Source organism: Dermacentor andersoni, chromosome 2, assembly GCF_023375885.2.
Source record: "Dermacentor andersoni chromosome 2, qqDerAnde1_hic_scaffold, whole genome shotgun sequence".
Taxonomy (NCBI): domain Eukaryota; kingdom Metazoa; phylum Arthropoda; class Arachnida; order Ixodida; family Ixodidae; genus Dermacentor; species Dermacentor andersoni.
Window position 1 is genome coordinate 54,905,870 of NC_092815.1, and position 23,844 is coordinate 54,929,713.

General features: G+C 47.0%; 1 protein-coding gene across 1 annotated transcript; it reads right to left on the reverse strand.

Moving 5' to 3' along the window:
* Positions 1-135: 135 nt before the first annotated feature.
* On the reverse strand, positions 136-16,899 carry LOC126542282 (UPF0764 protein C16orf89 homolog). Its single transcript, XM_050189288.3, has 6 exons — positions 16,530-16,899; positions 8,671-8,853; positions 7,712-7,974; positions 5,468-5,627; positions 2,150-2,311; positions 136-366 (listed from the first exon to the last, which is right to left on the reverse strand). Exons 1-6 carry the CDS (start codon positions 16,750-16,752, stop codon positions 263-265), a joined length of 1,095 nt encoding a protein of 364 aa, XP_050045245.1. The 5' UTR covers positions 16,753-16,899; the 3' UTR covers positions 136-262.
* Between the last annotated feature and the right edge of the window lie 6,945 nt (positions 16,900-23,844).

Consider the following 23,844-nt stretch of genomic DNA (forward strand, 5'->3'; position numbering starts at 1 on the left):
GTCGAGGGGTGTTTGCATCCCGCGACACTATATCTCTCTGCTCTCCCATCCCGTGTGGTTTTCCTGCGTTAGCATCGGGCTGCTGGTGGCCGTGTGTCATTTCAGAGAATTGAATGAACACGCTCTTGGCAAGCATTTACGTCTGGCGGAAGGTGCAGGCACACGTATTACGTTTTATTTCTTGTAGGGTTTTCACACCGCTTCTTGCTCTTGAATTCGGGAGTATATGTATATATATTTTTACGAGGACGGATTCAGCCGTTCACACCCGAGCTGTCCGATTGGCAAACCGTGTCTGATGCAGTATCTGCAGGTAAGTAGCAAGCGCTCCGGCAGCAACGCTCGTCATGTGCAGGGAACACTGGTCTGCAAAGGTGCGGGAAAACAGAAACAATTGAAAGTCATTGTGACGCTTGCTGCCTTAAAGAATGACGACGCTGATAAAAATGTTTTTGCTAAGGGATAGCTCGAAAGCCTATTAAAAAACCCGCCGTGGTTGCTCAGTGGCTATGGTGTTAGGCTGCTGAGCACGAGGTCGCGGGATCGAATCCCGGCCACGGCGGTCGCATTTCGATGGGGGCAAAATGCGAAAACACCCGTGTATTTAGATTTAGGTGCACGTTAAAGAACCCCAAGAGGTCAAAATTTCCGGAGTCCTCCACTACGGCGTGCCTCGTAATCAGAAAGTGGTTTTGGCACGTAAAACCCCATAATTTAACTTTTTTTTATTATTAAAAAAAGTGTTCAGTTTTGCACTTATAGATTCCTCGCAATAAAATCATGCGACACTGCGGGGTCTGTTTCATGTAATATGGCGTTACGTCAGCATGGTGCACGCATGTTGTCACACGCAGCTCTTGGAAACGCACCTGCGCTACAAGCACATCGACCGAGAAGCAGTGGCGCCAACTATCAGATGGCGAACGAAGCGGTCGGCACGAAAGACAACCTCCGAGATCGGACGACAAGCAGTGTTTGAGAAAAGAGCGGGTAATTTAACAAGGAGTAGATGAAGTGTGTCTACAGAGAATGTCAGTACAGCGCCAGACGAGCGCATTGCAGATGCCACGCACGCATCACCAGTATCGAACTGCAAGACGTTGGCATCTCCGAGACCGCACAGTCAGCGTGGAGGAGGAGGAGGAGGAGGAGGAGGAGGAACTTTATTATTGCAGAAACTGTTGCGCGGTTTATTCCTGGGTGGTTCCCTCTGACAGGGCTCCACTGGCGATCGCGGCTCGCCGGGCCTGGTCGAGGGTCGCCAGTTGGCTTCCCAGGTCCAGTTCGGAGAGTCTCGCCTCCCAAGACCACGTAGTGAGTGTGTGTGTTGTGACTCGTGGCGAAATTGCGTCGCCCGGACGGTCGGTACATTCGTGTGTTATGTGTGCGAGTGTCGCTGTGTGGTTGCTACACCAGGGACATGTCCGGGACGTATAAGTGTCTGGGGAGATTGCGTGTAGACGAGACAAGCGTGGAATTCGAGCCATTGCGTGCGGCATCTGCTTGAGTCTTTGCGCTCGGCGTTTCCAATAGCAGAAACAAAAGAAGATACTTGCCTCTCTCGTAAAAATACGGATCGTTCTGTTTACTGCACTAAACTGTTACACATAGGACAAAATGAAACAAACTCACTCACATGTGCGCACGTGTGTGTCAGTTTCTTTTATTTTATCCTTTGAGTAACAGTATAGCGCTGCAGAACGAAGTCACAACTAGTCTGAGTCGATGCCTTATAAAACCAGGGATCACAAAGTGGTACTAAACATTAATAACGCAAAATGACAACAGTGCTGTAACTAAAGCCTGCACTGTCGTGTTATACAGTTATTCATGCATCGTTCCTTGTTGCGAATACTGTGGTCGTTCAATACTGATTCTGACCATCTCGTCCATACTCACAATTTTACTATACGACTACTTACCGCACAATTACAGTGATAACACTGGATTTCAATACTGAGTAGCACACAGTTTTCATTGTTATATAAAGCGTCGGCTTCTTTTTCCACCATCGGCAGCAAAATTACATTTATTGCTCACGGAAACCCACATCTTACCCGCTATGGCTAAACGATTAAAAGAGCGCTGGCAGTGAAATTGAATTTTCTAAGGCAAATCCACCCCTCACCCAGCCGCGCACAGTCGTTACCTTTGCCCTTGCGTTCTTCTCTTTTGATCCTCTGCGGCAGCGAACCCACAGCAGGCTCGTTTTCGACGACGTAGCAGCCATCATCCCTCTGCCAGGACAGCACGTCTTCCATGGCTGATCGATCCCTGAACACTGGCAGGTCCATGAAACCGCACACGGCAACTGAGCAGATACGTTGAAACTTCGGATGATTTTCGTACGATAAAAATTATTGTCGAAGCAATTGGTTTCTGCTGTCAGGAATATACATTTTGTTATAATATGGCAGCTGAGTGGAAGCTATGGGCGTGCGTGGCGCTTGAGACTGCGCGGGATGCTCTAACGCGGCAGGACCTGGCTTGTGGACAAGTGCATCCTTCGTATGATCTTGTTCACTGCTGATCCGAGATGGAGCTTCCGCTCGTATATTCCACTTTTGCGCAACGTCAGTATAATACAGAACAACGGTAATATATATGTCTCTCTGGCAGACAGTCGTATGTTCGGTGCATGATCAAATTTTGAAGATGGCGTTGTGCTGCAATACAGGCAAAGAACATTTTCGTGAGCAATCTAGCCAGAAAAGCTTTCCAAAATGGAATGCGGTTTCAGAATGACATGCTTTCAGTGGTACTACGAAAATGTGCGTTGTATACTAAATATAAAGAAAATGGACTGGGTGAGCTCTGACTAATTATTTAATTGATAGTCGTAATTGACAGTGGAGGTTACGTCTGCCCATCGAAATAACTTCAGTATGCGAAATCATAATAATGCTGTCTATCCAAGGCAGTAGTTCGAAAATGGTGGGAACGAACGAACGAACGAACGAACGAACGAACGAACGAACGAACGAACGAACGAACGAACGAACGAACGAACGAACGAACGAACGAACGAACGAACGAACGAACGAACGAACGAACGAACGAACGAACGAACGAACGAACGAACGAACGAACGAACGAACGAACGAACGAACGAACGAACGAACGAACGAACGAACGAACGAACGAACGAACGAACGAACGAACGAACGAACGAACGAACGAACGAACGAACGAACGAACGAACGAACGAACGAACGAACGAACGAACGAACGAACGAACGAACGAACGAACGAACGAACGAACGAACGAACGAACGAACGAACGAACGAACGAACGAACGAACGAACGAACGAACGAACGAACGAACGAACGAACGAACGAACGAACGAACGAACGAACGAACGAACGAACGAACGAACGAACGAACGAACGAACGAACGAACGAACGAACGAACGAACGAACGAACGAACGAACGAACGAACGAACGAACGAACGAACGAACGAACGAACGAACGAACGAACGAACGAACGAACGAACGAACGAACGAACGAACGAACGAACGAACGAACGAACGAACGAACGAACGAACGAACGAACGAACGAACGAACGAACGAACGAACGAACGAACGAACGAACGAACGAACGAACGAACGAACGAACGAACGAACGAACGAACGAACGAACGAACGAACGAACGAACGAACGAACGAACGAACGAACGAACGAACGAACGAACGAACGAACGAACGAACGAACGAACGAACGAACGAACGAACGAACGAACGAACGAACGAACGAACGAACGAACGAACGAACGAACGAACGAACGAACGAACGAACGAACGAACGAACGAACGAACGAACGAACGAACGAACGAACGAACGAACGAACGAACGAACGAACGAACGAACGAACGAACGAACGAACGAACGAACGAACGAACGAACGAACGAACGAACGAACGAACGAACGAACGAACGAACGAACGAACGAACGAACGAACGAACGAACGAACGAACGAACGAACGAACGAACGAACGAACGAACGAACGAACGAACGAACGAACGAACGAACGAACGAACGAACGAACGAACGAACGAACGAACGAACGAACGAACGAACGAACGAACGAACGAACGAACGAACGAACGAACGAACGAACGAACGAACGAACGAACGAACGAACGAACGAACGAACGAACGAACGAACGAACGAACGAACGAACGAACGAACGAACGAACGAACGAACGAACGAACGAACGAACGAACGAACGAACGAACGAACGAACGAACGAACGAACGAACGAACGAACGAACGAACGAACGAACGAACGAACGAACGAACGAACGAACGAACGAACGAACGAACGAACGAACGAACGAACGAACGAACGAACGAACGAACGAACGAACGAACGAACGAACGAACGAACGAACGAACGAACGAACGAACGAACGAACGAACGAACGAACGAACGAACGAACGAACGAACGAACGAACGAACGAACGAACGAACGAACGAACGAACGAACGAACGAACGAACGAACGAACGAACGAACGAACGAACGAACGAACGAACGAACGAACGAACGAACGAACGAACGAACGAACGAACGAACGAACGAACGAACGAACGAACGAACGAACGAACGAACGAACGAACGAACGAACGAACGAACGAACGAACGAACGAACGAACGAACGAACGAACGAACGAACGAACGAACGAACGAACGAACGAACGAACGAACGAACGAACGAACGAACGAACGAACGAACGAACGAACGAACGAACGAACGAACGAACGAACGAACGAACGAACGAACGAACGAACGAACGAACGAAGGAACGAACGAACGAAGGAACGAACGAACGAAGGAACGAACGAACGAAGGAAGGAAGGAAGGAAGGAAGGAAGGAAGGAAGGAAGGAAGGAACGCACGCACGCACGCACGCACGCACGCACGCACGCACGCACGCACGCACGCACGCACGCAGCCATGTGTGCAAGTGAGATCAAGCGTAGAAGGAATAATTATTACTGTCTTTAATGTTCGTTTGTGCGTGCGTGTGCGCTTTAGAAAACGTCAGGAACTGGATGCCAAATGCTGCGCTCCTATACAGTTCTCTGAATAGTGAAATGCAGTAAAGATTACGTTTCCTGTTGTGCATATATATGCTTCTTTACTATTTTCTGTTTTCTTGAACATAATGCCGCACCCGTATCTCAGACTGAATCCGCTTGGAATAGTACCGATCTGCTGTCTAAGTGAATCCAGTCGCACAGCAGAAAACAAATGATTCCACTGGATGTTGAAAGAGATGACATGGTATTGTCCGATCAGAAATACGAACATCACTGTTTGTGATACGGAGATTTGCCGTATGGTGTAGAGGAAATCCGGCACCGGTAGTTGAACTAAACGCCATAGAAAATTTTCTACCCACGCTTCTGGTGGTTTGACAGCGCTGCACTTTGCTGGCTATGTGTAGCGTTACCTTGCTCCATGAACAGGTCCCTGAGACGTAGCGGGAAGTTCTCGTCGACTATGAGCTGCGCGTTGTCGGCGACGCGGGCGCACTTGGATGCCAGGTTCCAGTCGGCCGGTGGCTGTCCGTGTCGCGTCGCCAGGCCGTTCAGCTTTGCCGTGCAGTTAAGCTGTCCGACGGCAGGGGGACACGTGCGAGGAGAAACAAGACGAGTAAGAGAATAGGGTCGGCGTTATTTATCTGTGATTGCTCCTAAATCCGCGCAAGCTGTTCATTTGATGCGTGTTTCTCTTTGGACTGCTGTACAAAAAGGTCAATTTCATTGCGTCGCTGTATGGATTCTTGCTCAACCATAGAGCACCGAGTGGGTGCCTGATGTTCATTAATTTGCATTTATCCCTCTTCTGCAATACTACAGGTCGAGGGCCCTTACTGAAGAACAAGTTGAAGAAGACGAAACAAACAAGAAGCAAAGGCAATAATTTCATCTAAGCGAGAACTACACGGCGCCGTTAAAGTATAGTAATATTGCAGCAAAGCACTAACATGGTAATGTGTGAGAAAAGTGGCAACGAAACGCTACTAATGAAAATACAAGGACGTCAATAATGTGGCAATAACGGTTATATGGTCATGAGAGAAATATTCTATTGTCCAATGACGTCTACAGAGACGCCAAGCTCGGTGAGCAAACAAAGAAGCTGAAGCAGCGACTCGTCTCGAGCCTGTATTCGCAGTACTGAGTGTTCTTGAAGATTGCCGTGTAGAATCAATGTACCGAGCAACGACAGCGCATGACGAACAGGAATCAAAGTAAATATATATGACCTTTTTTCTTCAGCGTTACAATATATATATATATATATATATATATATCCTCCAGAAGTTATTTCATCGAAATAGGTACTGCTACATATTTTCAATTGCGATGAAACGCCCAAAATAAAGCATTACGTAAAACCTAGCATAATTCGCCTATTTAACTACAGTTGACTCCCATTAATTCAACTCTTGAGGCGCAGCAAGTTTTGCTCGAATTAACGGAAAGGTCGCATGAACCCACTGCGGTGAAATGCACAGATTCAAATATTTTTTTTTTTCGCTTGAACAATGCGTCATCGTCAGACTGCTTCAATACAGTATTACAATAACTGTATATGCATGTCATCCTTGGCCAGTGGCCCTCAGACCTCAGCACTATTGTCGGTGCTGACAAAATCGTAAAAGGGGACATCGCCCTGGGCACAGCGCAAGTCGTCATTATCACTGAAGAATGGGTTGCTGCCGTCACTGTTTGTCGCCTACGCAACCAGTTGCGCCGTCTGCTGAGTTTCTTGTGTTTCCAGGCTTTTAGTAACCACAACGTGCATGAGAGGAAGCCGGTGGGCGGTCGAATTAACTAAAGCGACATGCTTTCACGTTCGAACTAAACCAGTTTTTCTTCCAAAGTAATATCGCCAGCACTCTGCGTGCGTTCAAACTAAGCAAGAAGTCAAATTAACAGAGGTCAAATTATTGGGAGTCTGCTGTAGTTGGGAAACGCATAGATATTGGCATACTACACAACAGCTCAACTAGGTTTAATAGCATTTCAATTAAAACAATGAGTCCAATTGCACTGACATGACGGAAGTAGCACTTTGAATTAGGCTCACACATATTTGAGGAAACCGGAAGGAAATCGCTGGTTTCGGAATTTTAGAGCAATTCTGCAAGTCAATGTAGCTGCAACTCAAAACAAGATGTTGTAAATTACAGCGGCGGTAGCTTTTCAAACGTACAGAATTGACATATTACGCTTGGCTCTAAGGCACAAGTAACTGTACTCATGCGCTCTGCACGCAAAATGTGCCCCGTCATTACTCAATTTCTCGCGCTTTCCCTTTCTCACGGCGCAGCAGAGTGGTAGGATAAGGAAGTCTACCTCAGTGCGGTCTCACTGCCGTTTCCTAAATTAGTAAATTAGTCCCCCTCCCCTCCTCGACCCTATCATTCTCTACTGCAAGTGACATACAGCTTTTGTATGTTGCATGTATTTATATTATATATGGCGTGTATATTGCATGTATGATACAGAAACCACATGGAGAACATGTGGAATAATTGAACTCTACACGGAAACCTCTCTGTGGCGTGGAACCACGTTAATTGCGTGCTCCCGCAGAGTTCTTGTTATGTATTTTTCTTCAATATATACCTACCTCTAAAGTGTTTAATGATTTCCCATGCCTAGCAATGGGAGCTCGTCCGTACCCGAATTCCGACGGTGAGGAAGATCGCTTGGTGCGTGAGGGCGTACCCGTGCTGACGTCCGCCCGTCATGGCCACCCAACAGCTGTCGTTCAGTTGGCAACAGTTGCGGCCAGCAAATAGCTGCTGCAGGCAGCCGTCAGAAACCCCCTCAATCACGTCGGGCGCTGCCAGCTCGGCATCGTCGTCCGAGGTCCGAGCACGAAACGTATCGGCGGCGATCGGCGGGTCTTTCCACAGACCCTTGCGCAGCAGGCCACGTGCCACTGGGGAGGAAAAGGCGACCTTGTGTTCCGAGTAATACTTATAAGTGAGTGAAGGCGTAGGTTCCCGCGAAGAAGAAAAAAAAAGAAGCTACTACTACTACACATTTCAAGCACTCAACTTTTGTGCAGCAACAAGAAAGAGTGCTTTTCCTCTATCAATGCATGCTACCGATAACCGACAGAGAAGGATGGCGGCTACGTAGCGCTTGCACTTGCAAAAAGTTCGATAAATTGGCGTGCGTTAAGTTTCCTTGAACATAGACTCTCTGGTTTTTACTGAAAGCTCACTTAGGTATATGCGCAGTTCTTGGGTGCTGAACAGTCATGAGTGCACACCCTCATAGCTCTGGTGATGCACATCGGTGGTGTATGACTGCGTACCTCTAATCGGGGAAGTTATACGAAGTTAGATCGTGCTTGATGCATTATTTCAAAACATTTTCACTCATTTTATGTACGCATAAGTACCGCTTTTCTTTACACACGAGCTACTTTTATATACTGCTGGCTGCGACAGCATCGCCACAGCCGTCGCACCTCCGTTAAGTGTTAGCATGAGCTACAAGTTTATTGCGTCTCAAACTGTGAATATGGCAAGTCACTTGGGGCGTCCTTGCATCTCGCGCTCTTCAAGGAGCCGACTTTCTAGATCTCATAAAATGTGTATGAAAGACGAATATAATGAACAAAACTCACGTGTCTGGCTTACGCTGGCTTCCTGTCTTCCGACGACACGCGCAGCGGCGATGTCCGCGAGAGTTGATGTTTTCTGCTGGACGGCCCGAATGTCTTCAATCGTCACGCTCGCTCTTTTTGTTGGCTTGGAAATGATGTTGTTCTCACTGTCACTTGCCTGGTCGATAAGTTTCTGCAGGCGATCTGCGTTAGTAATCGTCCACCGAGTAGCGGAAACTCAGGGGCAAAACAACGCATCGGCGTTCTTTCTCAACATATGCCGTCGAACGCCATTATAAACAAGCGCTTGGGGCCCACAGAATCATTCGTTATACAGGTCACGTCGTTGTAAAAGTCGTGCACCACACACTTCACAATAGAACCGAGACAACACTGTGCGTTTATTGTAGAGGCGCTCGACTGTATTTCTTTATCGGGGACGTTAGTGCATGCGTGCGAAAGTTTATCCACCGCAATAGAGCTTTCTTGGTTGTTCATCGAGTGTATGACTGAAACTTACGACTTTGATTGTAAAACAAAGCACTTGCAATGCTTTCAAATGAGTGCGTGCACTTCGCCTATGTTATCACAGGGCATAAATAGCTCCGGCACGACGCATGCACCACTTAGGTCCCACGACGACCGCCCAAATGGTCAAATAAGCTGTGGGCGACAGACGCCATGTGTCTTCCCTCAGCCGTGGGCTAGCTTCTGACTTGATCGTTACCTTAAGCGCTGTCCCGTAGCTTGACGCACACAGCGTTATCGCTCTATGGCGTTGTGTGTAGCTCATTTACGCGCTCATGTCTGGCGAATTACGCCGATGTAAATGACATAGAGGTGCATTTGTCTTTTTTTATTTTTTTCATTGCTATGTGCATCAGACGATATCTTATGTTAACTGCCCTGATGCTATGCTTCTGCAATTCCCTGCGCACTTCCCGACCTAGTCATCGGGCGCTACTGCATGCGATGACGTTTCTTGTGACCTTGACACGACTTCGCTGCACGTCAGAGATGTGTTGCGGCGAAGGCACGTGTTTTTGACTAACGCTGAATGATTATTCGGGGGGGGGGGGGGGGGGGGGTATCATTGTAATTGCTAGGTGGCTTCGCAAAAAGGCTGTGCTTGTAGCTGTATTCCCTTGTTACAAAACCTACACTTAAAATTTGCGATAGCAACTCTGAGCACCGGCGAACACTTAAGCGCAGTCGGCCTGCGGTGCAAGTAATGGCGTGGTTTCGCCGAATAGTCAATGATAGCCAAATGGGCAGTGCCCATTTGCAGCTAGTCGCTAGCGGAATATACCCGTTGAACATAGATTACGTTGTTTTGTTCGTCAGGGTGCTTGCGTAAGGGCACCGTTATTCTGCAAAAGAACAGTGTCCTGTCGTCAACCGCCGGCCCACCAGTACCCTCCGCAGTGCAACTGTCGGAGAAACCATTTTGTTCGTGTTCTCAAAAAGTGATCGTGGTGCGAGTGGTTCCTAATACTCCTTCTGCCCCTTTCTGAAACTTCGAAATCGAATACAAGTATTTGAAAAAAAAAAAAAACGACCATTGCATATATAACGTACTGAATGGCAAATATTTCTAATTTTTCAACGATGTGAAGTATCAACGTTGCCTGAAGTTCCTTCGGCAGAAAAGGCTTACTTAGGCTACCTAATAGATACGTGTAATTCAGTTAACCACTGGAAGTCAGTTCAACCGATCGGAAGCTTGTAAATGATAAACAAGTGAAATCTGATACTATCTGGTTCTACATGACACTGATAGCAATCTGACAAAGGTCACCTCATGCCCGTAGCATGCTTGTGTTCGTTGAAGCATTTAAGTATAATAGCAAAGCACTGCTCATTCCCAACAAATCCGAATGATTGACGAAATAATAAAGCGCTTTTGCTTAATCAGAGACAACAAATTGGCATAGGCTGAATAATGCGAGGTGTGCTTATTTAACAATTTGAAACTATTAGGCAAAAGTGATCTCGATGCGTTAGCTCATCAACCGTTACCTATGCGTAGTAACCGCGGCTCCTTTGCAGCAAAATCATTCGGAAGAGTCTCCCCTTGCATCGGTCTTCCTTCCAGTAGGCTGCAGTAATAACTCTCGTTATTCCTTATAGTATTCAATAGAGATGAATATTCAACAACTTCGAATAGTTAAATTTCGAATCCAATACCAAGGACTATTAGAAACTTTGAATATGCGCGCACCCCTATAAATTACGTTGCTAGAACGCCGAGAACAGCTCTTCTTACAAGGCGCTAGAACGATGGATAGGTCTCGGCACAACCTTTAAGATTTCGCACTATTTACTCATGACGTCAGTACTTTTTTTATCGTCTCTGCACGGATCTAATCAACATTTAAATGAGTGCAATATAACTAAATGGTTTTGTTTTGCTCAAAAAAGAAAGCGATGACTCAGTCTCGAAAGTTTCAAAAATTCTCTATTCGCCAAAGAATTGAAAAATGCGAAAAAAGCTAGAAATCCGTGACGTAACACTGACATGCCGGCGCAGAGCTTTACACGAAAAATAAAAAAAAATAAGCTTTTACCTTTATTTTATCCTATAGTAATAACCGTCTGGCCCCATGAATGGCCAAATGAATGAAACCAACACCCTGAAAAAATACTTCACGATTCTAATCTGATTTAGTGTTGCTCTTCTGTGCCTTTTAGGGCGAACACTATAATAACAAATAATAGTTGACATAGTCGTGTTTGACATCAGAAAATTAGACTCCCATGCATGAGCAGCAGGACTTCAGATCGAGCACCAATTGTGCCTCTCTTCTAGATTTCACCAGCAGATACAATCCCTCTCCAACGCACTGCGACGACTGAAAGATCGTGCGCTCTTCGTTCAGACCATATGCGCGAATAAAACGACCTCACTGCTCGTCGACACAGAAGATCGAAGGCACCAGATCATACGGGAAAAGCTATATTTCTCCCGTACGTGCTGTTATTTATTTAAATATTGCAAATGACTGGACGCGTGTAGTAACGAACTGCCGGCTTTATGCTCTACGCTGGCAACACTTTCAATACCGTAAATAAATTTATCAAATGAACTAAACGGTTTCTGTGTTTATTGAAAACGACTGGCCTGTGCGGAGGCCCTCGACTGCGCGGCGCTCTCTGCGCGAGTGTCTGTATTCACCGCGTGTCCCTTTTCCAGTTTTCCGTTTCCCCATTCCTCTAGTTCTACCTGTAGCGTAGCCGTTCGGGCGTCTTCCTCCGCTTAGCATCCCTGCCGTCTCTCCTTTCTTCTCTCTTTCTCCTTATTATGCCAGATTTCAAGCGACTTACAAGAATGGCAGTTTCGCCCAAAGGCGAAGCATCGAAAGCGATAGCAAGTGTCGTTAAAGGCGTTTCAGAACGCTGTCGTGATGACAAGCGCCGCCAGAGGCGCTGCAGGCGTTGCACCTTGATGGTGCACGAGATGGGATCGGAGGGAAACCGTCCACGTTTGTCAGCGTCCAAGGAAATGATTAAATAGACAGCATGTCTACCAACCGGGAAAACCGGGAAAACAGGGTATTCTCAGGGATATTGAATAGTCTGGAAATACTCAGGGAAAACTCAGCAAATTTGTGCTTCTATCAGGGAACATTAGGCGTAATCTTTTTTTATAAGGGAACGAAAGTCGATGTATTGCTGGCTCAAGTAGCAGAAGGGAATCGTAAAGAATCTACTTTGACGCCGTGTCGTCGGCTGCAGGAGTTGCCAGTGTACAGTCAACGATCGACTTTCCCGACGCCCGATAATTCGGACAAATTCGCGGCACCATCATCTACCCCGTAGAGTCAGTGTATAAGAACATCTGAAATTCCAGACGCAAAAACCCTTCGTCATCCGAGTTTCCGAACTTTTTGCCAGGACTGCAGGTCCGAACTCGCATTAATTAAAGCCACCACCGTCGCCATTTTGATTACCTCGCCCACTCGAACCCGCGCTCTCGCACGCAGATCCGCTGGCAGCAGTAGCCACCACCGCGGCAACGCTAGGCCTAGCTGCTTCGAAGTTCGCTACCAAGCTTCTTGCTATTCGACGCAGTGTTATTGATTAAAATAATTCGCCGCTGTCAGCAATGTCACCGACTCCGCCTTTATGATCCTCGCAATTGGCTTCGAAGCTCGGAAAGCACGACGCCTGATGCCGGTTCCCGAAAATCAGCTTGCTACGTGGTGAAACATAAGCTAAAGTATTACGGTGAAGCATAACAAGTGTGGAAAGGGGCAATTGTCACGGGGCATAGTATGTATTCCTTAATTATACACGCGTGCACCCGCCATCTCCTGTCACAGTAGGAGCACCGATATGCCTAATAAGTGTACTGGCAGGCATTAAGTGCTTTTTCGGATGTGCCTGTGGCGATTTAAGTCCAAAAGTATTGCATCACTACGCACCGCGGAAAGACCGGAAATGTCAAACCGAACGCCGTTTTCCCTTATCGCGGCCGCCGCGCTCCATGCCGGAGGATGACGTACATGGGCTAGTACGCCTACGTACACGTGTTTGCACTGTGACGTCGCTCGTGGTGACACGCGACTTCGAGAATTATTCAAGGCAACATCTGTTATTTGTGTAATATGTTGCTTGAATAGATGAAGTAAAGCTTAGAGAAATAATGAAACACACGAACCGAATGCCTGCATGTTTTTGTTTTACTTCGCACCACAGCAAGAGAGTTGCACTTCCGTTTCATCCGCTTGTTCCCACGTCGTGCAATCGGCCGCGCAGACACCGAAACTATGTCATTTTCTACCGTGTTCCAGCACGGGATCATGCTCTGTGATCCGCTTGTGTCTGCCTCAGTATTCGTGTAGCACTGACTTATGCCGCTAATCAGGTGTCCTCATGCACAGTGTGCAAAATCATGCGCTCCGCGAAAGGAGACAATCACACCAGCTCTCGCGTGACGCCGTCAGCGCAAGTGCGCAGCGTCGCAAAAAAAAAAAAAAATAGCGAGGCGAAAAAAAAATGAAGGTGAGGCCCGTTACATATGCGTCACGCGATCATCGAGGATGGGAGAACGCAGCGAAGGGAGTGTCTTCCTTGGCACTGGAGCTCACCTCCTGAAATCATGGGTTGGCGGCATTAAAATATTTCTATCTCGGCTATTTATGAGCCGATTTAAATTTCTTTCGGTAGAACGCTCTCTAGAGGACACGTAACAACTTCCAGCGTATAATCAAAATTTGTTATGGGGCCAGGTGAGGGGCCCTATAAGGGCAGTAAAATACATGCATTCATATATTGAACTGCCCTATTTTTCGGACGTTCTCGCGGCCCCTAGGGAGTCCGAGAAACTGGATCTTGACTGTACAAGTGACCAAGAGGATGCTTCAAATGGTCTGTGGGGCGAACGCGTGGCAGAACGAAGACGAGAACAGAAAGGACCAACACATTGAGGAATGAACGGGAAGGGAAGCGCGCCGCTGCTTCTTTGAAGGAGCTTGAGATCACAAAAAAAGTAAAGTTTTGGCTGATGCCGAGATGCAGGTGTCTCTCGTGCAAACCAAAATAAACTATTTAAAGCAGTGAAACGCAACACTGAGGCGTTGTGCGCGGGCTGAGAGTATGTGAGAACAGTTGAGGTTTACTTAACAGCTGTTCTGAGAGAAAATATTACTTGTGAGAAAGTGAGAAGGTCGCAGAAGAGCGCGGGCTAGAGCCATCCTTTGACGAATCGATCCTTACGGGGCAGATGCATTCTTCGTTGACGCCGCCAAATATGGCAGCGAAGACAGGTTTGCAATCACGGTCGTTGACGCGCGCGGAACACTTATCAGCGCCGCATCAATCTACGCTAAACACGCGAACGAGGCGGAGGAAACCGCGATAGCCTTGGCTCTTCAAGCCGCAAAAGGCCCGGCGTCCATTTTCTCCGACTCGCGCACGGCGGTCAGGGCTTTCTCGTCCGCTCTAGTTTGTAAACAGGCAGCCGACATCGTTAACAGATGCTTTCGTATTAATACGCGAGAAGAAACCGCAGGTCATACTATAGCATGGTTCCCGGCCCACATGGACGATGTAACTAACCGAGCGGGTTGCAACCCTAACGAGCGGGCCAACTGCCTGGCGCGTGAATTCACGAACCGCGGCCGAGCTAGCGGTCCGGCTCTCCCGCAGGATTGCCCCATCAAAGATAAACTTACAACCTTTCACGAAATTACGGCACATTACAGACACAGCAGGAGAAAATTCCCTTCCCCCAGCCCGAAACTGAACAGGGCTCAGGCTGTTACTTTCAGGCTTTTACAGACGAGATCGTACCTCACCCCGAGAGCGCTTAGTTGGATAGACCCGAACTTTCCGCAATCGTGCTCCAAATGCGGTCACGCGTACTGCTCCTTCCACCACATGCTCTGGCTGTGCCCGTACAACGCGGGCTCCGGCTTTCATAACCAGTCCAAGTGGGACGCCTTGCTGAAGAGCTCGGATTTCCCAAACCAACTACAGGCCGTCCAGAGGGCCCGCGACGTCGCGGAGAGTCACCATCTCCCTGTCCCGTCGTGGGCGGAGCCACCAACTTGATCGGGGAACCTTCGGTTCCCCCAATCAAGTTCCTCAGGACACTCTTAATAAAGTTCTTGTCACTGTCACTGTGAGAAAGTTCTGGCCTCATACGAATGAGCTTGCTATCAATTGATAAAAATAGGTCATATTGAAAATATTTTATTGTGCATGCATCTCCTTTTTATTCGTATTTTATAATGTTCAAGACGATTCGCAATGGGTTTTACCCTTTCTTCGTAGGTATTTTATTTGCTATGCCTGTCACTACCCCCTCCCTTCTGTTTTCTTTACATTACTTCTTGCTGTTAAAACTAGATTAGGTAGTTTTTCTTTCTTTTTTAAGATACTTACTAGAGAGTAACAGCATCTGGTGACATGCTGTCAGCCCCCCGTCTTGACATAAAACAAACTTATCTGTCAATCAGGGAATTTTACGAAGCCACTCAGGGAAAACCTGGAAAACTCAGAGAATTTGGAAATGTCAACTTGGTAGACACCCTGATAGACTTAGACGTTGTCATTTCCGCTCTGACCAGTGTACGCTCCATAGTGCTCTTTGCACATAGCTGCTTAGCGGGAACGCTAATGAGAGAGAGAGAGAGAGGTAGATTGGTTGGCAGGAAAATGGAAAGCCTGCTGAGCGCACCGTTAAACTGTCTAGCGCGCTGCTGGCACCTGAGCACCGGTCAAGCAATGTGGGGGAGCCGGAGAAGGGACGGCAAGATGACAGAGATAGGAAGGAAGGGAGTGCTCGGAGAAACTGACAGCTCTGCTGGCATAAAATATTCCGCAAACGCTAAACGCCCTCAGTAGAAACGCCAAAAGGAAAATTCCCCCGGCGCCCGTTACCTTGCGGGTGCGAATCCCAGAACCTCGCCGCCCATAGGCCACGTCGTCAATCCTGAACGACAAATGAACTTGGCCAGGCTACAATGTGCCTTATCTCGTACGTGGGCGGATCCACGTAGCCCGAGGAGGCATTCGACGCTGTCGACGGAAAGGCCGAGTGTGCCGTACTCATCAAATAGCGCTTGGCGGGCTGCAGTGAACGCTAATGTGGGCCCCCATAACGCTCACGCCAAAAACGGAAGCAAGGACGCTGCCCTCGCTCCCTCGCTGCCATCGATTGGGCATGGCGATGCGTCCGCTTCGCTTTTGCAGCCAAACGCTCTGCGCATCTCTGGCCATAACGTACGTGCTGCGCATGCTCGTCGATACGGTGACAGCACGACGGCGCCCGCGCGTAAGCGCGTCGCGAAGCTCCGTATACTGTACTGCGCTTGACCGTCATTGCAAGAATTGCGAACCGAAACGCGCGCTCCCTCGGTGCACGGGCGACTTACCGTCCGCGACGCGCAGTCCCAGCGCTGCGTCCATGTAGACAGCGTCCATGTTGGCCGCGAGCGCGTCCACTGCGCCGTCCAGCGCGGACAACACGCGCCAGTCCAAGGACCGCTGCTCCGCGCTGCTGGGCTCTCGAGGTGCCAGGACGCAGAAGCTTCGCGTAAACAACGCCGCGACAAGAACTGCCTGGCGCAGCGCAGATCCGCTTCGCAATGTGGCCATGACGCCTCTGTGCACGCCTTTAGATTGGAAGGCGACCCGCTTCCTTTTTCCACGTCGAGCTCCTTAAGACCCGCCAGAGGCTCTGACCGGCCCGCTAAGCGCTCTGTGTCCGCATGGTGTTAAACCATTCATGACCACTCTCTGGAAGCCCGCGAAACGGGGATAAACGAGCTCAACAGGCGCATCCGGTCTGGCGAACGCGTCTCAAGCGCGACGGTCACGCCGCAGACGACGCTTAAGAGCTTCTGCAAACAGAGCGAATGATAAGCAAAACACCTAAAGCGATGGAAGCCAATGAACCTTCGGACGATCCCTGAGGACTCAATAATTCAGAGACGCGATCACGGCAACATTGCGCTTCGCCATCAAAAGCAAAGGGCAACATGGTATATTTACTGGCAGGTTTAGCTAAAGTCCCATGATATGCTTGCTTTCCTTGCTAAGTAGTGTCATCTTCCTCCTTCTCCGCACCTCCTTCCGCTCGCAGCCAGTGTCGTCTATTGAGGGACCTTACTGTCGTCCACCGTGTTCTTGCTAACTAGCATGCAAGGAGCGGTGGAGTACACAACTTCGGGTGGTCCACGGCCGTTTCTACAGCTCCATAGATAACACGGAGCAAAAAGAAGTCAGAAAGAAAGACCGAAAGAAGCGCAGAATTGTGATAACATTGACCTCCATTCCGGCACTATATAACTGGAGAACGAAAGTATTGCTTGTCTTGCTCACACCAAAAACTTCATGGTGCCCTATCGGCTATCTTATTACAAAGCTCCATACCAATCTTCACAAAATCTTCTCAGTCATTACATAGCTTTAAAAAATAATTTGACTTTCTTTTTACTACCTGTACTTATGCTTAACATCTTACAGCGTGTGTGTTGTTTGGTATTGCTATATGCTTTTTTATATTTAGATATCTGTCCTTTTAGTTAAAACGTGCACTTGCCTACACTTGGTTTTGTACCTAAAGATTTTGTATTGTTAAGATGCTCTTTACAGATTTACCTCTTATACTTAACCTATTTTACCAGTAGTCATAAATCTCTCTGTAGTAGTGTTATTTTGTTTCTTTCGATATTATTTGGGATTTCTTTTATCAGTGTATAATTTCTGCCTCTGCCATTTCATTTGCACCATGTTTACATTTTATGTCGGGAGGAGCAGGTGGAAAGAAAGGGAGAAGGCAGGGATGTTAGCCGGAAACGCGTCTCGTTGGCTACCCTACTCTGGGGCACGGGAAAGAGTGAATAGAAAGATAGGATAGAGAGAGGGGGAGTGGGGAGCAAAGACGCGGTAAGCTCGCGCACGCACGTGGAGGGCCTGTCACGAGGTCCAAATACAGCAATATCCGTGCCACAGGGGCGCATAAAATGGCATTAGCTTGCTAATGCCTTAAATTTTAATGTCATTAGCGCAATGCCTAGATGGGCAAAACTAACGTCATTTGCCTTAATGACCTTTTTTTTTATTGATATGATATAAGGGAATGCTGACGCACAATTTAAGATGCCGGCTACTCCTTAGCTCTTGAATGGTTCTATCTTACAACATACAGGGTTCAAGATTTCACAAGCACCAGGACCTGTCATGCTACGTTTTCACAGTAACACTACGACGTAAGAAACACATGGTACATGCAATATACAAGTCTCCACAGAACTGTCTCGACAGTTCTGTAGAAATAAGTCTCAAGAATACAAATGATACTGTCGCCTGATAACACAATCTCTAGTCAGTGGGTGGTACATACATCGTGTAAATGCATTATCACATATAGTCACATAAGAACAGTCAACATAACATAATCCACAAACACATGCATATATACGGCGACATTAAAATGAAAGGAACAATAAAATGGTTAATAACGGCTAACAATGCCGCTGTCTTCAAGAAAAGTCCTTAGTGCTTTTAACGTGCTCTTCTGCAAGGACGTCGGCCAAGGACCCAAAAGTTTCTTTAAACTGAAAGGTCTGTGGTTTAATATAATTAGGCTTGATTTAAGTCGGCGTCTTGGTGTGTCGTGATGTGGGCAATCTAGAAGGAGGTGATGTATATCTTCGTCTACAAATCCACAATCACATTAAGGGGTTTCCGCACGGCCAATTCTGTGTAAGAAATGTTTTGTGTAGACAGTGCCTAGCCTTAATCAATGAATAAAGGTTTCCGTATTTCTGTCTAATGACAATGAAAATTGGAATTCAATAACCGGATCATTATGATACAAATCCGAGCTCTTAGAATTCTGGTAAAACCACGTATTTTTACACATCTTGAAAGACGTCGTCCTTATAACGCAGCGTAATGCATTCTTTGATATTGGGAGCGGAACAGCATAATCTTTAAGGTGTGCTTGTCGTGCTGCTTCATCGGCTGCTGTGTTGCCAGGAATGTTACAATGCCCTGGTATCCACTAGAATGCTATTGCATGTTTCGCTTCGCTTGCCTTTGTGAATTAAAGTCGTTAAGTGTTTCGTATATTGTACTATCACTGATTGTTTTTCCTTTTGTGCTACAGAGTGATGTTATAGCCGCCTGTGAATCGCTGAAAATTACCCATTTTTGTGCATCTCTCACTGACAATATAAATTTTATCGCACATAGGATCGCGAACAGTTCAGCCGTTGTGGACGAAGTCGCACGAGATAACTTAAATTATTCTTGTTTGTTCAGGTGCGCTATAATGAATGCTGAAGTTGAAGAGATTGCTGTCCTGGAGCCATCTGTATAGATGTGTCTGTATCATGAATACCGCATATATATCTGGTGAAGTGCTACTTGTTAAGCAGCTTGAATAAACATGTCTATTTTTCTGAGTATCCCGTCTACTGACAATTCGATTTTTGGAAGCTTAAGTAGCCATGGAGGATATTCGACGTCTGAGTTCCAAAATTCATTTCTTGGCAACATATGAAGATTTTCTCGAATTTCTTTATGAACGTAACTTCTATCTCGTTTCATTATGTCTAGACCCAATGGGTGGCTTTTATGCCATGTTTGAAGACGGAAATGATGTCGGCATGTTTCTGTAATTCTCATAACTGTGAATGGTGATTGGCGAGCCTCAGCTATTACAAGACAGGCTAGAAGTCTCTCGTGGAACTCCTAGATATATGCGTAGTCCTGTAGCTAAAAGTCTTTGAAGTCACTCTTCTGACGTGTGGTAAAGTCCGCGTAAGATGGGCGCGGAATACGCAATTTTTTGTCGTAATAATGCAATGTAAACAGTCAGCATGGATGATACTGATCCGCCTCATGATGTGCTTGCAAGTCTGCCATGCAAGTACAGTCACTATCGCATTGACCTCGTTTTCAAGTTATTTTATCTGAAGTACCCAGGATAGCTGCCTATCAAGTATTATGCCAAGAAATCGATGCTGTGTGACAATCGTTGGAGCATGTCCTTGCAGGTTGAGAGTGAACTTTTTTAACTGTCTCCGAGTGAAGGGCAATACAGCTGTCTTTGTGTGGGATAGAACCATTCCCCCCATCTCTCTCTCTCTTTCAAAAATTGGTTAATGATATTTATGCCGTCTTGCAATGCCATCTGAAGTAATTGAGCATTAGACCCGGATGTCCAAATACGCACATCATCTGCACACAGCTAAACCTTTAACGGTGATGGAAGTCTTCTTGTTAAATCAGCCACGACGCAGTTAAAAAGAAAAGGGCTGAGTACGCTCCCCTCGTGTATTCTCTGTTTGACAACATGCTCAGCGCTCTTTCCTTCACCCGTCTGAACAAATATTTTGGGACCTGATAAAAAATTCAGAAATCCATCGCAAGGACTTGCCAGACATGCCGAGTTACAACACAGTTAGCAGAACATGAACCTTACTAACAGTGCCAAATTACCCCTTGATATATAGGAATACTGCTATCGTCGTGTTTCCACGTGCACGCTCGTGTTCTATACAGGTTACTATATCTAATATTGCATCCATTGTGCATCTCTGTTTTCTAAAACCTGCTAAGTAGTTGGACAACTCATTCGTTATGTAATGCGTTTTGCCAGAATTCATTCGACTGAGAAATGCATCCTTTCGACGCCATAGCTTGCCCAGTACAATATAACTTTGCAATATAAGTGTGCGATATAATTTAAGATAGCCTCTATTATATATAAAAAATAATAATTTATCCGTAACTTTCCAACACAACGCTCCAGCAAGGAGCTGTATTCGGCGAACTTCCTTAGGTCGGCGTTGGAATGGCTTCGATGGGGCAGGCGCTATTTCACTTTTGGGCTTCGGATTAAACATGTAATGGCTGAAGTTACTATGGTTGGTTGAAACGTTGTAATAAACAGCAACAAACTCAAGATAACGGCACCATAGCATGCTTTTTTTTCAATTTCACTATTCCTGAAGGGAGATTAAATTGTAAATGCTTTAATTTTTTATTTAATACCTTCAAATTGTTCACTTCAGGAGACTCTGTCATCGAAATCACCGCATCAAATGTAATTAGATTTGGTCGTGATGCAGCTCCCCCGAGAAAGAAAATGTCATTAAGGTGCTTAAAGCACTAATGATTGAATGACATTTTGTGCGCGCATGTGCACAGGTATAAGCGATTATGGGACCTCCGTCATGTGTGAAAGTTCTATAATCCTGAACTAGTAAAATTCTGATTCTGATTCAGTGCTGCTAAGACCGAGGACTACCCGCCGTGGTTGCTCAGTGGCTATGGTGTTGGGCTGCTGAGCACGAGGTCGCGGGATCGAATCCCGGCCACGGCGGCCGCATTTCGATGGGGGCGAAATGCGAAAACACCCGTGTACTTAGATTTAGGCGCACGTTAAAGAACCCCAGGTGGTCGAAATTTCCGGAGTCCCCCACTACGGCGTGCCTCATAATCAGAAAGTGGTTTTGGCACGTAAAACCCCATAATTTATGACCGAGGACTGATTCCTGTGCTAGCGGTGGCTGGTGAATTCCACGGTTCGTGTCCGATTTCGCGGCGTCGTTTCCGGCGATCTGTGTCTTAAGCACGTTGTTAGCCTAGCCGTGCACTTCGTTATCAACAGCGTTTTGGACCACGTTAGTAAGAACTTGGCGGACGGTAACAGCTTGCAGTCGGAAGTCCATCGCCTACGAATAAGATGCGACGGTGGCACTTAAAAAGCTTTAACTACTTAGCTTTAAAAAAGAAGTGTATACACAGAGCTTTAGATTTAGAAGCATCGGAGAAATTTAAACGATCATTTTTGTCATTATACAGCGGTACATCCCCAGTGGAACGTACCTATATAGTTACCCAACTGGTATGAAGTACATCACAGAACGAATCGACATATACTCAGTGCTCCAAATCGGCGTCAAAGAGATTCATTGAGGAGCGGTACATGCCTTATGCCACGTATTAAGTGCGGCATCCCCAGTGACCCATGTAGGCATCAAATGCATGTGTTGAATATCCGCACATGGGTACACAACGGCACATACTCAAGAAACCAAGTTGATCCGACGGTGGTATTGAACCCTGTTCCCTCGGCACGTCATGCCGATGCGCTACCTTTTCGACCATGTGCTACCCGTGACACAAGGTGGCCGGAAAGCGGTTAGAGACACAGATAGTCGATGGTATCAATAATGACGACGTAATCGCTAGTCACATTAAAAAACAAAAACAAGGAAGGCGCGCCGACCGCACCCCGCGTATGTGGCAAGGAACATCACAGTCATATTGCACTGCATAAAAACAACACAACCACAGCTCTCTTTGTCAAAACTTTTGTTCGTTGCTACGCAACATTATACGTGTGGCACCGAAACACGTACTCTAATTTTGTATGGTATAAAAGTTCTAATTAACTCGTGATCAAGCGCGTCTACTCTTCTCCAGAATTCGGGCTCACAAGCAGAGGAGCGACAATGTGGCGGTAAATCAGATGCGGCTTTGTTCTTGGTAAACAGCGCATGTTCCCTGTGTTCGATCATTGATCCTGTTTATGCGACATACGGACCCTTGCTCATATGAGCGGAATTTCGTATAGATTACGCCAACGGCGCAGGTGACGTAGGGCTTGGCATGCTTCTTCTCACAAGGGGGCTTCTTTGGTGACACTCAAATACAAGGGTCAGCTTACGGGTCGCTGAGAAATTCATAGGCAGTACTAACGTCCTTCGATGCCTGTCCTCTGGTCGGGAAACTTCCTCGAAAGCTCTGTATAGGGACAAGAAGTGCCGCCGGAGCTACTAATAAAAGGGCTTCGTTCTCCCGCGCTGGCATGGCTGGGACTACGCGAGCACGCGAATGTTTCACCAGGAAAGGCGCCACTCCCAGTTATTTCAGAATGTGTACAGATAGAACGTGCAACGGGATGTATGACTGGAATAAACTTTGCCGAGACAACCAGCTGCGTGTTACCCCAGGTGCACGGGTGGCCTCTTTGTTCCAGAAAACCATGACTATCTACCGACAGCATGGCGCTGTCCACTAGCTGAAGCTGGTCCTCAGGGTCCTGGCAAGGAACCTTCAGCAAAGTAATTTAGCCTGCGATGCGTTCCCCCCCCCCCCCCCCCTTAAATTATACGCCAGAGCGTGATGTGATGGGCCTGGCCCACCAAGTCGTATTGCTCACACGGTCAGCCCTACCGGCGAACTTACATCGGTTCACCGCACCCTTCCTCCTCGCTTTCCGTTTATTATAGCGTGTCACCGACTCCCGCAGAGTTGAAGGCCAAGTAAGTTGTAGTGGCAAGCCCGCGTGATCGTTCTAAGCAGTATATGCGTGGCGTACATATAGACATTCTTGCTTTCAGTCGGAACGATTATATTGTACCTTCGGGGATGATGTTCAACGTTCTCAAATAGGGCTACAAGAGCCCGCCCTGTAGGGCCGGTCTTCGGAACCCGCGTTCTTGTGCTTAGTAGAACGCTTTCTTGTGCTTAGTAGAACCCGCGTTCTTGCATTTAGTACTACTTAGTACTTTGTAGTTGGAGGCCTTGACGCCGCAGATACTTAGCTCGATCTAGATCTATCTAGATCTAGATCTAGATCTAGATCAATCGTCGGCCTGATCGGGAACGAACAGGCAGACGCTGAAGCGAAAAATGCTTTAGATAATGCTTGTGAAGTACGCATTC

Bases quoted from the DNA above. Each gene is read 5' to 3' on its own strand.
- LOC126542282 (XM_050189288.3), bottom strand. From the start codon at position 16,752: ATGGCCACATTGCGAAGCGGATCTGCGCTGCGCCAGGCAGTTCTTGTC. The intron at 5,628-7,711 runs GTACGGACGAGC...GCCGTCGGACAG, and splicing joins TCCTCACCGTCGGAATTCGG to CTTAACTGCACGGCAAAGCT. The intron at 2,312-5,467 runs GTAACGCTACAC...GTATCTGCTCAG, and splicing joins GGACCTGTTCATGGAGCAAG to TTGCCGTGTGCGGTTTCATG.